Below are 16,762 nucleotides of genomic sequence, written 5' to 3'. Positions count from 1 at the left end.
GTTCGAGCTCGGCCTCAATGTTAACATTGGAGCTTAACTTGTTTGCCAAACCTTTCGAGTTGAATTCGAGGCAAGCTATTGAATCAAGTCAAGGCTAGGTTACTTTGACTCAAGTCGAGCCTATTCTTAACTCACACCTGGCTCAACCCAACAGCCCGCACCTGACTCAATTCTCAAATCAAATATTCAATTAATAATATATTTAATATTAGATGAATCCATAGATGTACCTTGTTATCCATGCTGTGAGAGAGAGAGAGAGAGAGAGAGAGTAGCTCGGGCGTGGCAGGTTGAGTTGGGTAAGAGAGAAAAAATGGACAGACGAGTAGGTACAGTGTAAGTTTTAACCTTTTTTTAATATATATATATATATATATATATATATATATATATATATATATATATATATTTAAGTTGAGTCGAGTGAAACTCATTTTCAAAACAAGCTAGGTCATAAGAAGCTCACCTCGCCTCCATCCGTGAGAATTAGATCTGCTTCATTTTTGGGCTCATGCCCTAAAATGATCCAGCAAAACGCATGTAAAATAAATACATCAAGGTGGACCCCATGGTATAGGCCCGTCTTGGTTGAGGTCAAGGCGGCACCTATTCTGCTCCCACTCCGCCAGAAATCATGATGCATAGACATCCGTACTGATACTATTTTTTTGTGTGTTTACCAATTAGACATCCTTGCTGATACTATTTTTTTGTGTGTTTACCAATTAAACGTGGACTGCCACTAAGTTGTTGCTTGGCATCTCTGCAACCGTCCAGTTTGGGGTCATTCATCAGACAGCTTACCTTATTGTAGGTCTGTAATCACGATGCCTGATAGCCTGCCAAATCAATAGCTCCGATCACTTCTCATCCACACATAGGTTACACAGTGAATCTGGACCGTTCATCCGTCCAGCGCACTGTCGATTGCACACAATACAGACCTATCTGTAGCTCCATCTAATAAGCAAATATTTCCCACCTTAGACGTGGATCCATAATCAGCTGGAAGGCCACAGGTTTTGTACTGCCATGGATCCAGTAGAGAAAGGAAGTGCCCCTCCAGTGCTGTTTCTACATGGTCCATCCATGATGGGGCCCACCAGAAATCAACAACCGGATTTCAACACATGTACAGTGGCTGTTGCAATGAACCCGAAGTACAATTGGGGCCCACGAACCAGAGGCCACACTTGGGTACATTTGTTCGAGCTGCAAGCATTAAAATCATGGAATAAAACATCTACCAACAGAATATAATAGAACTATTGCAGGGGCCAAGACATTTCCTATCAGACCACCCCCCTTCTTATGGAAATTATAGAACTCTCCAAAAAAGAAAAAAAAAATTACAAAAACCAAAAAAAAACAAAACAAAACAAAACAAAAACACCGCCTTCTCCCAAAGAAACGAAATCTCTACCCCTCATCAGTTACAGTTAATGAAGAATATCAAATGCCAATACAACACATGTATGTGTATATTCATCTGGGACCCACCATAATCAAGCTCAACACAAGCATTGCTCTTGCTCGACCAGTCACACAAACCCACCTATTCACTTTCCTGGTGTCTTTGCCTCAGAGGTGGGCTCGAGTACTCGGCCCCATTCTCCGCCGAAGTTATATTCGATGATGCATCTGATGTTGAATTGCTCTGTGTTCCATTCTTGAAGCTCCTCGAATCTAGTGCGGGGTTTCTCCGATGATCAGTAGGCTGCTGCGCCATTTGGCCCTCCTCTGCTAGTTTCTTGAGAAGGTTCATGACAGTCGGAAGAAACTTGGTAGACAATGAGAGAAGCCCCGGAAGCTGCATGCAGAAGCCATGCAATCTGAATTAGTAACAAGGAAAATACAGTGTTTGATCAAGTAATTTGCCGGATTCAAACAAATTGCAGGCATGGGGTCCACATGCAAGCAATTCAAACCACTCATTATGACTGGACCCATCATTATGATTGGCCTACCCCAGATATGGGTCTGGGTTTGTTGTATTTTTATTTTTTTCTTTTTCCTTCTGTATGTTTGTCTGTTGTCATGTTTTGGTTGTTTTGGTTTGTTCTCTGTTTGCTATTTATTTGGGTTTAATGAATGGCTTCATTTTTTCAAAAAATAAAAATAAAAATGATTGGACCCATCATGCAAAGAAGATACCCAAGAATCATCCCTATCAGATGATCCCAACCGTCCTAATGGGCAGCATTCGATCAAGCAAATGTTTGACCCTCTCGGAGGAAAATATGCAGCGTTCGATCAAGCAATTTGCTCAGCCCAAACAAACTGTACACAGACTGTTAGATCCCCATCGGAGGAAAATCGGCAGCATTTGATAAAGCAATTTGCTCATGCATGGGCTCCAAATGCAGGTGATTAAAAACACTAATCATGATAGGCCCCATGTATGGAAGACTGAATCTTCCCCATCAGATGATTGTAACCATACCAAAGGGCCATTACCAAATGAGGAACATTTGGATGTAATTGTCCACTTGCACCCCACAAACTAGATGGCTAGGATCATTTATAGGGAAGTACTGGGACATGTTCCATCCAATGATAGGTCCAGCTGATATAAGGCTTAGATTAACAAAGGGAGAGGGAGATCACATTACCATAATCAAGCATAATAAGGTCATTTATTAAAAATTCAATAAAATGACATAATGATGATTTTCTACTCACCGCACCATTGCGAAATTCACCAGAGATGTCGAGCTGGACCCAAAGGGCTTTGCCTAGGAGATAAACAACAAATATAACACCGAGATACAACGGATTCCTGTCAAAGAAGATGGATTAGTTTACGAGAAGGAAGCATTAAAAGATGTGGGACCCATTCCAATTCCATTAGTACATGGACCTTACCTTAGGAGTGTCATAAATTCATTGAATCCAAGAACAACCATGGCCAGAATTGCCCATGGAGGTGGTAACCAGTTGTTATTTCGCCTATTGGCTTCCTGAAAATAATCAACCAGACACGCTTGATGGGTTAGGGCTTTGTCAATACAATCTTTGGTACCTGATGAACAAGACCGTTGATGCGATGAACACAACTGATGATACTTGCAGGCCATAGACAAAAGGGTTAACATTGACCAATTGAGCAGATTTTTGAGGTATCACAATCCACAATGGACCATCAGAACAATGGCCTTGATCACAGAAACACAGGCTCAACTTGTACAAACTTGAATCTTGATGACACCATACAAAATCACAATATGTATGAGTATACCTGAGCAGCCATTGCTTGAGTGACACTGTACTCTGTCTCTGCCTTGAATTGCCTCCACAGAGATTTACATTGGACAGGTGTAATCAAGGTTTTCGTAGAGGGAACCTGGAAACACATGCCAAGAAATCTATAATTGCTACACCAAAATATATTATAAAACATGCACTATACGGAATCTATATAAGTAAATGATGCATTCTTTTTTTTTCAGTTTTGAAAATGAATCATATAATACAAGGACATTATCTAAATTATAAACAAGAAAGAAATTCACAGTGCATACAAGCGCTGCAAGCTTCCACTTCACACATTTTGTATGCATATACTAGTAAAATCACTACCAGTATCGCAAAAGATTGGATCTACAAGGTTACCCAGCTATGGCAAGCATACCGCACAAGTACATCAAGGCTTCAACATTTACACTTAAAACCAAAGTGTCAGATGGCAGAATGTCAACTGTTTCGAAACTTTGTATAGCATAAAAACACCAAGTTCCCAAATTCATACAGAACAGAGAAATATATTTACAGCTGAATGTGCATGAATTGTGTGATTTCCTAATCTTTAACACAACTCTACAAGAATCCATTGCAATTTCCAGTGACAGGAACCTCAAGCAATTGAAAGATAATCTCCCAGACCACAAAGATCCAAGAAACAACTTCCTGTCGATTGCGGCCATTGCTTGGTCCCAGAGGTTTCCGTAGCATATTGTTTTTGTCAGTCATCTGATGTGTGTGTGTGTGTGTGTGTGTGTGTGTGTGTGTTGGGTGGGTGGGGGGGATTCCTCCTTGTAGGCGAAATCTGAGGGACAAGGAGATTGTTCAGTTGGCTTCTCTTTTACTTTGCCTGCAGGAGTTTCAGCCAGCACCAGGGGTGGCGGACTCTCTGGCTTGGAAGTTCCACCCTTCTGGAATATTCTCTGTGAAGTATCTTTGCTCCAGATTAGCCAACCAAAAGTGGCTGCATTCGTTTGACTAGCAGGGAAAAATCATATTCTGACTATCAACAATCTGTGTAAAAGATCAATGACGCACACTAATGTTTTGTCTCCTATGTTAAAAGGATGCAGAATCGGTAAACCATTTGTTCTTGCATTGCTCCTTTGCCACAGAAGTTTGGAGCATAAGCTTCCAAGCTTTCAATATCAAATGGGTTATGCCAGCCTCTATTGAAGACCTTTTACGTGCGTGGAGTGGATATTGGTGGGAGGGAAGGGGAACAAAGAATCAAAGTCAAAGTGGAACCTCTGCTGCTTGCCACTATCTGGAGCATTTGGCTGGAATGGAACGATCGTTGCTTCAATAATAGGAGCAGCTCATCTTGGGGGTTAGCCATAGGGTTATTGCCTTAGTTAGAGATTGGGTTTCTTGATTTCCTCGGTCCGGGGGCTGTTAGGCTGTTCAGTTGTAATAAACTTTTCCTTTTTTTTCCTTTCAGTCTTCCCGCTCGTGTTTCTTTCATTTTGTTTGGCTGTTTGGCCCTTAATAAAGTGGTATCTTTCCAAAAAAAAATCCAAACTGAAACAGAAAATTACGTTGTTGAGATATAGTATGGTTTGCCCAATACATATAGCTGCAGGCAGCCATGTCTGAAAAATAAAATATCGCAGGGAACTTACTATAGTTGCATGAATCATGAAGTGAAGCACCCACAGATTCGGGCACAGGAGAGGGGAAACATCTGTTTCAAAATGTTTTCACGCATAAACTGGTAAGAAGTGGGAGAGGGAGCACAATTCGAAGTGGGAACGGGACCTAGTTATAAGGATCGTGCAACTAAGGAACATCCCTACTGACCTACTCTGAATCTCTGATACCAATTAGAAAATGTTGAAGTATGTTTGTATTCGTCTTGCAGAAAAGAGAGAAGTAGAGAAGAAATATTTCTATTATACTATTAGCATCAAAGAGACAATATCATTGTTCAATCAAATGATCATGGCCTTAACACATCAAGAGAGAGTTTGAGAAGCTATAAATTTCACCTCTTCCCAAGTGCTTGAAGCAAGTGGATCAAATGATGTGATGCTCTTATTAGTAGCACCAGTGTTACCAGAATCCCCAAGAGCAAGTGAGAGAGTATTCTCGATATTATCGGCATTCTCATCCAAACGGATTGCAGCCATGACAGAGAGCAGTTTCAAGGACTGCAAACAAAAAGATACAGTATTTAGAGATCCATCTGAGAAAACACTGAGTGAATTCAAACAATAACATGCTGCAACTCCAAACTGTTATCATTTATAGGTAGTAGAGAGGCATTATAGGGACCTGATGTATCTCGATTGGTAATCCAGAAAATTGATCCGAGACACACCACTGGGAGATGCCCAAAAGTCTTCCAGATTGGATGATCATTATCATCCAATCCTTAGACTTCTCCGGACTGACGGGTTTTTTTTTAGAACCATCCATTTGTAGACTACTGATTGAACTGTTAGAGTCATTCAACCAGGAAATTTTTGGGGCATCCCCTATCCAAGGGGGAGTCCATCACACCAAAGATCTGGATCACTGACTAACATTATGCACATGGGTTCATCATCACTGGGCAAAGGTTCAACTTCAGACGTTTTATATCAAAGTACTAAGCTGTGATATACCGCAGAGCGGGCAGTTTTTGTGATTGCACGGATGTCTTCTTTCCCAGTCCAAACTCTAGGCATCGATTCGTCATCACGGCTAAACAATGTTGCAAACCTGTAAACAGCTTTAAATGGTTACTCTCATTGTATATGACTACAATCAACTCAATCTATAAACCATGAAATGACCCACTACCTGTCCTTCATACGAATCAGGACCCTTCCAGCTTCTTCTCTTGCCTTTGTTTCAACCACATTTTTTGCATAATCTGCCAGGTTTGTGAGCATTTTATCCATGGTTGCTTGGTCAATGTCGAAGCCAGATAGGGAAGATGAAAGTCCAGAGACCGCTGACTCGGTCTCGCGTTTCAGAAGGATTTTTATCGATGGCCAGGTATCATTGCCAGCTGCATCTAGAAGAGCTTCCACGGGCGCTGCAAGTGCTGCATCGAGTTGCTCCTGCAAGAAATCAAAACATCGTTAACCACCTTTGATGTAGCATCTATAATGAAATTTAAACAACTAACAACACAAAACAATAGCGCATCCAGATGCAAATCCAAGAATCATAAATATGCAATGCTGAAAACATCTATTCTCAGAAAGGAAAATGATATAATGGCGAACGCTTCACATTAGTTACATGAAGTGCTGTCCTCACCAAAAATGTGGAACCATGCATGGTGATCAAGACTATTGACCAGCTGGGCCACCACCTGGTATACAAACTCCGACCATCACAATGTTGCGGGTTCTGCATTTGAATGTGGACAATTGATACTTTTTTAAAAGTTACAAACCTTCTTCCAGGCAACTGATTGGATGCCTACTACATCAGAGGATTCAGATCAACTTCCTTTTTGGAAAACTACCACCCATCTGGTGGCCCAAAACAACAGTCTTGAACATAATTTCAAAAATGCCACTTGTATAGAAGATTATAGAAGATACGTTTTGACACTCACTTCATGGAGATCCATGAAGCACTAGCATCATAGGAACATCTTTCACTAAGAAAATATGACCCATCATAGGACACTGAATTCCAGGCTATCGTACCTCGTATTGGGCGTTAAGTTCAGACAATTTGGCAGCACAGACAGAAGCTACATGAGCATCAATGTCACGCCGAAGCTTGTCCCGAACTTTGGAAGGCTCCCAGTTTGCTTGCTCAATAGATACATCTGTAGACATATTTTAGTAACTCCATTAGCTTGCAAGTTGCAAGTCTCTATAATAGTGATTAAGAAATGAATTCTTTGACATATTAACTAAGATTATAAAGAGCCAAGTGCACCAAAGATTTTCAGAAATTAGAACTGGGAATCAGTTCAAGACCAGGAGATGCATGTCAATTAGTCAGATAATCCTAAGCATCTTAGTTCAGCCGTTGAATTTGGACCATCGACCATTTTCTTTTAAATCATCCATTTGATGGCCACCAATTGGCTGGTTAAGATGGTAGCATAAATGTGATTTTTCAGGATGTGATCCATCCACATAGAGCATACCGTTTAGGAAGACTGGATTAATGACCATACAGACCATGGATACGGTGTATGAGTCACCACCATTTAAGAAATTATGAAAAATGTGCATAGCAGTGTAGCCTTTAAAATTAGTACCGCTCTATTGAACTCCAAAAAAATTTACATCCAGGAGCACTGAGAAGCTCACAGGCTCACTGATGGGCAGGTGATGGCTGATTTACGTCTAGATAGGAAGAGTTGACAAAAGGAAAAGAGTGCTATTTGAGTGAAGCTGATTTTGTGTGATAATAAGACTTAGGAACACAAATTCACAATGGAACAATTATAAAAGCAGTATAGCACTACAGAATTTCTCATTCTTATATTGTACTAAACAGTTAAATAAAAAGAGAAGTAAACCAACAAAACAAAACTATTATCAACCCAGCTAACCTACCCAAAAAGAAACAAAGGAAAACCATATGAAGAAAGAAAAAGAAGAAGAAGAAGAAACAATGAACAGAAAGGCATGCTCTGTTAAGGTGGCAATAATGAAAATTTCTAGTTAGATACCTGCACATCCTTCATCGAATGCAGACATAAAAGCCTGGGTGCAATCACGAGCAGCCACAGCAAATCCTTCCCCTCTATTAAGAGCCTTATCAAACGCTTCCTTAAAACTATCAAGAGTTCTGGATCGTAGGTGTCCCAACATGGATTGATAGGCAGGATGGACAAGCTAAAAAGTTCAGAAAAAATAAATAAATAAATAAGCAAGGAAACAGAGTCAATAGTCCAAACATTTTGTCAAGGAAACTAGTGAATCTAGAACATTCTCAACAGATCTTCGGAATATGTTGTTTACAAAATAGGAGCTTGGAATCAGTACTCAAAGCTTGAGTAAACAGAGTCCATCAAGTTCTGAATTGATCAGCAAGTTTTTACATGATCCTCTCAATCCAATAAATAGAATTTAGGCAATGCAATAAGTTTCAGATAAGAATATACAGACAAGAAAGTTTTGAATAAGTAAAACATGAATGGGTATCTTTTCATAGTGAGGACACTAGGTGTTCATACATGCTTATGGACCTATGATACCAGGACAACCAAATTGAAAAACTTGCCATGTGAGATGCCTACCAATTTATTTGTAGAAAAGAAGCATCTGAATAAGTGTCTCAATCTGGTATATTGACTTTCTAAGGTTTGTTAGGGTGGAAGGACCTTCTATGTTCAACGACTGATTCTCTGGAAGGTCACTCCACAGAGCCACAGACCAAAGATGAAGAATCCAGTATAATCTAATTATGGTATTCCCTAAAGGTAACAGTGGCCGTAACGGCCACCACTGTTACCGTTATGATATGGGCCTATAACAGCCATTACTGTTTTTTTTTTTTTAAATAATTTTAAAAAAAAAAAAAAACAAACTGTATCGACCCATAACAGGCCATTAGAGGACATTTTTCCGTAATGACCATTATGGCTGTTACGTCGCCGTAACGCATAACAGTTGCCACCATTACCATTACGTAACAGCCATAACAGCACACCTTGAATCTAATACAGCTCTTAAGCTTGCTATCCTTAATTTTCTTGAACTTTATGCACAATAATAATAAAAAATCTTTGCTAACATTTCATATTTATGAACATCTTGTTAGCATCAAGAAAAAAGAAAAGCTTCATCATTATCCCCATCATCTGAGTTTTATCCCAACTAACAGGGTCAGCTACACAAATCCTATTCCATTGCTCCACTCTATCAGGCGTGTTTGATTTTCGAAACCCTCAGTAAATACATTGCAAATGGGCAATAATTATTTCCTTCAGTAATTACGGCATTGTTACCAATGCTTGATTTGACGCTTACTTTTTTTAGCGCTAAAACCAAGGACTGCCAAATATATGCGGGGCCCATTGCAATGTTTGTGGCTAATCCACACCGTCCATCCGTTATGCCAACTGAATTTAGGGCTTGACCAAAAAAATGATGCTGATCCAAAGCTCAAGTGGACCACACCACATGATTTAGGGAATCAAACACCTACCATTAAAAACTTCTCAGGACCACTTAAGAATGTTGGATCTGCCTCTTTTTTTCGGTTCATGCCTCAAAAAGTTATGCTAAAATGGATGGATGGCACAGATGCATCATATATATCACGGTGGGGCCCATAAATTTAAACCGGTCCTTTTGGAATGGTTTTTGAAACAAAAATACAAGTGCATTTTCAAACAGGGTGGAGTAATAATAATTACTTATGCACAGGGCATTTACATAGGATTTGGAACATCAAACAAGCCCTTAAGAACCATATCCTCAGTTAAATTGTAAGTCACCAACCTCCACCCACGTTCATTTGGGTCTTTTCCCCTTGCCCTTTATATCCTTCAACTTGAACTAAATCACTCCTTCTAACTAGTGCAGTTCTTAGTCTTCAATGTGAATGGCCATACTAAGTCTACTTTCCCTCATCTTATTACCTATTGGGGCTACTCCTTTTCCCTCAAATGCATCCATTCCTAATTATATCCGTCCGTGTCTTGCCCATTCTCCTCAACACCCTCAATTCAGCTACATTCATTCCATGAACGTGTTGTTGCCCAACATTTCTTTCTTTGTTTCTTTCTTCCTTTCTTTTTTTTTAAAGAGTATGTCATTGCCCGACATTCTATCCATAAAGGATGGCTGGCTCATACTTGTCTTACAAAATTTCCCTTTTAGTTTGAGTGGCATGCAGTGATCAATGCATAAAAAAGGAAAGTATCTATGATCTCCAGCCTTATTTGGCCTTATGATTCCTTCTATCCCTAAGCTCTCAAGGTGGTCGTCATTTAGCAAGTTATGGAAATAACTTCACCTTTTCTTGTTCTATATGCTTTGGTAATCCCTTTAATGCACCTAAAGGATCTGAGTCCTACACTTCCCCTCAATTTTGCAGGTTTAAAGACTTTTTTCTCACCCTCTTTTGTCCCCAATCTATTTTATAGGTTGTCATCAAATTTAGCCCCACGGACTACTTTTTAAGCATGTCCATGTTCTTCTAAATTTTCCTTGTTCTAGTCCCTTGCCAAACCTTGTAACATGATTGTTTCTCGTTAATAGCCTTTTGGACCTTATCATCCCAACACCAAGTTTCCTTGTATGAGTGGCTTTTCCCTTTAGAGCTTGTTTAGATTGGTCGAATCCAAAAAAGTAGATTTGGAAAAGGAAAAAAAAAAAAAATCACATTTGAGAAAAACCTTGGAAAAAATCTAAAAGGTTGTTCGTTTTTGTGATTTTCAGGAAATGAGGAATGGACAATGGTCAAAAAGTGGTGTGGAAATGAGGATTATTAAGTTTTTTGAAGGAAGGGGAAGCCCCCTTTTATTTTTAAGAAAATCATGGAAAGTAAAACAGTTTTCCGCAAGTTAATGCAATCAACGGAAAACATAAGAGCTCAGAAAAATGTTTACTTCTCCATGGTTACTTTTTGAATTCCATCAATCCAAACAGGCAAGTTAATGCAATCAGCGGAAAACGTCAGAGCTAAGAAAAATGTTTTCTTTTCCATGGTTACTTTTTGAATTCCATCAATCTAACAGGTCCTTAGATACTTAAAACTTTCGCCACTTTCTTAATGAAGTCAACCATCTATACCAGATAACATTAACTTCTTCCTCAACATCCCACTTCCATTCTTTCATTAATTTAATTTCTAAATAACACTGCTTTCTTTCCTATAAAATTCTAACACCTTGTTCCCGGAAACCCATTAATTTCACTCCATCTTCCATCTCTTGATGTAACTACCAGTCTATGTTTCATGGTCAAACTCTCTCCTAGCATCATAGTGATCATTTTGCTGCCTAAGTAGAGAGAAGTCCGTATGGATTGTATATGACCTACTTTAGAAGGTTATTAAATGCTCATTTCTCTTTTTCAAAGGTTATCAAATGTTCATCGCTCTTTTTAAAGTGTTTACTGCTTGCAAAATTGTATGCCAATGGCAAAATCAAGGATAGCATCCCCATCTCATTTCTATTAGTAAAACCAAATCTCCATGTGTCCTTTCATATCCTCTACCAATTTTCCCACATGACCATTTATGTCCTAAAATCATCCTCTCTCGATTTGGAATTCCTTGTATTAGTCCATCTATGTCCTCCCAGAATTATTTGTTTATTCTATCCTCCAACATTGTTTATGGCACTTGTGCATTAATGACATTGACTATCTCCCCTCCAAACACAAGTTTTATTAATAAAAGGATATTGCCTACTCTCTTAACATCTATAATGTTACCCGTTAAATATTTGTTTTTTTTTTTTTTTGAAAAGTCACGATCTATATTAGGGAAGAAAAGGGAATACAATGCGGATGAGAGGAGAGAAATCGCCGAAGGAACAATCTCTACTAGACTCCAAGAAAAAGAAAATCACATTCTACATAAACAACCCATTCAATCATTAACCGCTTAGCCTTACTAGCTATAACAACTTCCGAGTTTAAAATGTCCCTGAAGCATCTACCGTTTCTTTCTTCCCATACCGACCACTATATCGCAATAATAGCCATTCTCCATAAGCGCGTCTTTTGCTTGCCCAATCTAACCCCATGCCAGGCTTTAAGGAGATGACTAACCAAACCGGGAAAACACCATTTTATATTGAAGCAATTGAGAAATTCTGACCAAATCCGAGTGATAAAAGGACAGAAAAGAAGCAGATGATCGATAGATTCTTCGTTCTCCATAGAACAAAGACAGACATTAACAATGGGCATCCCCATTTTTCTCAAGTTGTCCACCGTGAGAATCCTCTTGATCCCCACCAACCACCCAAAGGCAACATGTTTTGGAGGGACCGAATATTTCCAAAAATGGTAGGACGGATGATCATCGTATGAGGCCAGCTCGTGACCAAGCAAGGCGGAGAAGGATTTAACAGAGAATATACTAGATTTGTCCGCCTTCCAGTATAATTTGTTTGGGATATGGATGTCTACTATGCCTCTGTAAATTCGCTCAAGGAGACCTGCATACTCTTCAACCTCCCAATCATGGAGATTCCTCCTACAGGTCACATTCCACTCAATTTTCTTGGCCGAGATAGAGAAACAGCTTGCAACAAGCATAGTAGGATTGGAGGTGAGACGGAAAATATTCGAGAAATCATCTTTCAAAGGCACATCTCCCACCCAAATGTCTTCCCAAAAATAGATAGTCTCCTTTACCTAGGACGAAACCGATGCCTTTGAGAACATCCTTCTTCAAAGATAAGATCCACTTCCAAAGAGTCAAGGCCCTATAGCGAGACGAATCCTTGGTCCACCAACCACCGATAGACCTATCATATTTCCCTTTAATAATCTTATTCCAAAGACTATCGCCCTCGATTCCAAGTCTCTAAATCTATTTCCCTAGGAAAGCCCTATTCATCCTCTTGAGATCTTTAATCCCTGCTCCACCTTCTTTGAAGTGCTTGCAAACCTGATGCCATTGAACTAGATGGAACTTCTTTTTCTCTTCCTTGCCATGCCAAAGGAAGTCCTGTCTTAATCTTTCAAGATTAGCCAAAACTGAGGCTGGGCATCTGAAAAGGGACATGTAATATAAAGGCGGGTTTGAAAGAGCTGCCTTAATAAGAGTGAGGCGGCTTCCCAAAGAAAGGTATCTACATTTCCATCTCGCCAGGTAACTTTCGAACCTATTGATAACCTTATCCCATAGGGATTTAGGGGGCGAGCCCAAACATAAAGGAAGACTAACAAAGGAGACCGGAAGCGAAACCGAAGAACACCCAAAAGATTTAGCAAAATCGCTAGCCTCCTCTTCCTTCAAATTAACCTCAAACATCTTAGATTTTGCCAAATTGATCCTTAACCCCGACACGGCCTCAAAGCAACGAATCGTGGAGCGTAAGTTATCAACCTTGACTAGATCTGCTTCGCTGAAAATCAGGGTGTCCTCTGCGTACTGGATATGAAATATCAGGGTAGTCATTCCTTTCACTCTGATGCCGCCTAAAATACATGCCTCCTGACCTAACTGAATCATTCTGGAAAAAGCTTCTCCCACTATGAGAAAGAGGAAGGGGGACAGTAGGTCGCCCTGGCGGATGCCTCTAGAGCTCCTAAGGAAGCCTTTTGGGGTCCCATTAAGGAGGAAGGAGAAGTAGGCCGACCCTAGACACTCTCCAATCCACCCACAACATTTCCCTCCAAAGCTCATACGCCTCATCATGTATTGTAAAAAATTCCAGTCCACATGGTCGTAAGCCTTTTCAATGTCCAGTTTACAAAAAATTGACTTTGAACCATCTTTGTGGCTAGAATCCAAACATTCATTAGCAACAATCGCACAGTTGATAATCTGTCTCCCCAAAATAAACGCACTCTGGTGACCTGATATAATATTCACGATAACCTTCTTCAGACGGGAAGCCATGACTTTCGCCAAAATTTTATATGGGCCCCCTAATAGACTGATAGGTCTAAAATCTTTGAAAGAACTTGCACCCGAGACTTTAGGGATTAGCGCGATGAAGGAGGCCCCCAAGCCTTTAGACAATCTTCCCTTATCATGAAACTCGTTAAAGAAGAGCATAACATCTTCTTTGATCACCTCCCAGAAAGAAATATAGAAGCAAATGGGGAATCCGTCGGGGCCTGGAGCCTTGTCGCTACCTAAGGAGTCCACAGCCAGTCTCACTTCTTCCACAGTAAATGGGGCTTCTAAGGCTTTGGCATCTTTAGCTGTTAGGCTATCCATCCGAAGGTGGTCCAGCTGCGGTCTATCCCATCAATCTTCCATAAGCAAGGTTCTAAAATGCGCAATAGCTTCCTCTGCAATTTCATCTTTATCTTCAATACGATGGTCACAATGATGCTGCTGATTTTATTTTTTTTGGCATGCATACTAGCCATACTATGGAAATATCTAGTGTTTTTATCCCCCTCCTTAAGCCACTTGGCACGAGATCTTTGTTTCTAGGCAATTTCGTTATCAAGCACCCTGGCAGACAAAGACTGGATAAGTTGAATTCTTTTGGATAGGATCTCAGTCGACATGAGGCCATCTTCAACTCCAACATCTATCGCTTGCAATTATGCCATAATCGATTCCATTTCCGATTCTCTTTTGGAGAGGGCTTCCGATTTCCACTGCCTTAGCTTATCCTTTAGCATTCTGAATTTGCTACTTAGGCTATAACCTGCGAATCCTGCAACATGAAAACCACCCCGCCAATCTGATACCAACTAAAAAACTCCATCAATATTTAACCAAGAAGATTCAAATCTGAAAGGTTTCGGACCCCAATTATACTCATCAGTCGACAACATTACCGGGTTGTGATCTGAAGTTGTTCTCAGAAGAACAGTTTGAGAGACGAAGGGGAGCCATTCCAGCCAATTCGAAGAAACAAGAAATTTGTCCAATCTAGAGTGGGAGGGATTCATTCTACAGTTGGTTCAAGTAAATTTAGAGCCAAGGAGAGGAAGATCAACGAGTTCCTGATCATCAATCTAGCTTGAGAAAGAACGCATCGTTGGCGACACTTTTCTATCCCTAACCCATTTCCATTTTTGTCCTTTCCTATATGCATCATTTTATATCCATTAATTTCTTTAGTTTTGCCCCTTTCAACTTGGTCTCTTGTAGGCAAGAGATGTTAATCTCGCTCGTTTCATTGTATCCACCAACTCCATACTCTTACCTATCAAAGTTTCAATATTGCATATGGTAAGACGAATTCATATGCTCTTGGACAAGCTTCTTTACCCGCACTCGTCTAAAATGATGCAAGAACCCTTGCTTACTTTTCACCACAACCAGGAGCCGGAAAGTGGGCAAAAAAAATTTCTTCACTTATCATGTATGCCAAAAAAGGCATTGGCAGCTTCAACTTCCGATGAATTCATTTTAATCACATAAGGTACAATGAATGGGGAGGATTTTATATGTATATGGGCTCAAACCCAAGACCTCAATATTGAAACACTCCATGTCGACCATTATTTTTGTTCATTAGATCATTTTCATCTCCATACACGAGTATTCTTGCTCATCAAGATATTTGTATTTTCTGGACACAAGTTTATTAACAATGGAAGCACATATTTAAGTGATATGTAAATCAGGTGTTCCCTTGCGGTAATAGTGGGCGTAACGGTCTCCACCGTTACCGATACGGATACGCCCCGTATCGGCCAATACTAGGCCGTAACGGCCGATATGATACAAGGTCATAACGGTCGAGAAAAAAAAAAATTTGTAAAAAAAAAATTTTGTTCAAAAATTCTTGAAAAATATCCATTAAATCCGGAATATTCTAAATATTCCAAATATACATTCATTTATAATTTTGAACATGTTTATGGTGGTGTAGCGGTCCAATCTCTGGTGAGAATGTTATATCGGGCTGTCTAATGGATTTATGAACCTAACAACCTGGAATTAACTGCAAACCTTTTATATTTTGTTTTCTAACTATATAATATTTATATAAATTTACTATAATGAATGTAATACCAAAACATCTTATATTTTCAAGTTTTCCTTTTATTTATAATGCTAGTGCATTGCATACTTCGTGAATCACATACATTTCATTTCAATATATAGAGTTTAGGAACTTTTGTACCCTATTAGGTAATTCATATACTTAACAATTTGATATCATTTTCCCCCATAGATCTTTTAAAAAATTAAAATTAAATTGGGGTAAATCGTGTTGTCAACTCAGGGCTGATTAGGGGACCATTTGATGCCCTAAACTAGCCTCAAATTAATGCAATCTATTGGCACTTATCCCACTAATGGATTGGTGGACATATATTGGACAGTGAAAAATGAAAAATATCAAATGGTCCTATTTCAAAAAACAAGTGTCCGCAAACTAATGGTGAAAATTGTTCAAACAATTTAATTTTGGGATTGTGACTTAGCAACAATGGTCCCAAAATTTAATTGGTTAATTTTGAGTTGATATATTCCTCGTGTATAAATTTTTAGGGCCATGTACGTGGGGTCCACTCAAGTATGTATTATATATACATGTCATCCATCCGTTTTGACAATTCATTTAAGGGTATTGGAAAAAAATGAGGTAAATCCAGATCTCAGGTGGACCACTAGTGGGCCAAGTGGGCCACCTCGATGTATTGGTATATCCATGCTGTCAACTCGTTTTGCCTTTTAAGGCATGGTCCAAAAATTAAGGTAGATCTAAATCTTCGGTGGACCATTAGTGAGTATGCCTTTAAAAGTGGGGCCCACCTCAATGCATTTGTTGTATATCCATGTGGTCCATCCATTTTGCCAACTTATTTCAGGGCATGGTCCAAAAAATGAGGCTAATCCAAATCTTAGGTGGACCACAAAATAAGGATTTAATTCCCACCATTAAAAATTTCTTTAGACTTTTTTTTTTTGGGGGGATCAAGCTGTTATTTGTGTTTTCCCTTCATCAAGGTCA

General features: G+C 39.5%; 1 protein-coding gene across 1 annotated transcript in view; it reads right to left on the bottom strand.

Moving 5' to 3' along the window:
- Positions 1–1,242: 1,242 nt before the first annotated feature.
- Positions 1,243–16,762, bottom strand: part of LOC131222760 (protein ROOT HAIR DEFECTIVE 3-like) — a 28,494-nt gene continuing 12,974 nt past the window's right edge. Inside the window, exons 15-23 of the mRNA XM_058217946.1 lie at positions 7,871–8,036; positions 6,888–7,012; positions 6,025–6,287; positions 5,847–5,943; positions 5,229–5,390; positions 3,239–3,343; positions 2,866–2,960; positions 2,683–2,779; positions 1,243–1,810 (exon numbers count right to left, since the gene is read on the bottom strand). Coding sequence (XP_058073929.1) covers positions 1,556–1,810; positions 2,683–2,779; positions 2,866–2,960; positions 3,239–3,343; positions 5,229–5,390; positions 5,847–5,943; positions 6,025–6,287; positions 6,888–7,012; positions 7,871–8,036 — 1,365 coding nt within the window. The 3' untranslated portion in view covers positions 1,243–1,555. The remainder of the gene's footprint in view (positions 1,811–2,682; positions 2,780–2,865; positions 2,961–3,238; positions 3,344–5,228; positions 5,391–5,846; positions 5,944–6,024; positions 6,288–6,887; positions 7,013–7,870; positions 8,037–16,762) is intronic.

Source organism: Magnolia sinica, chromosome 13 (genome assembly GCF_029962835.1).
Source record: "Magnolia sinica isolate HGM2019 chromosome 13, MsV1, whole genome shotgun sequence".
Lineage (NCBI taxonomy): Eukaryota > Viridiplantae > Streptophyta > Magnoliopsida > Magnoliales > Magnoliaceae > Magnolia > Magnolia sinica.
Note: the sequence above shows the minus strand (reverse complement) of the source record. Positions and strands in the feature narration are given on the sequence as shown.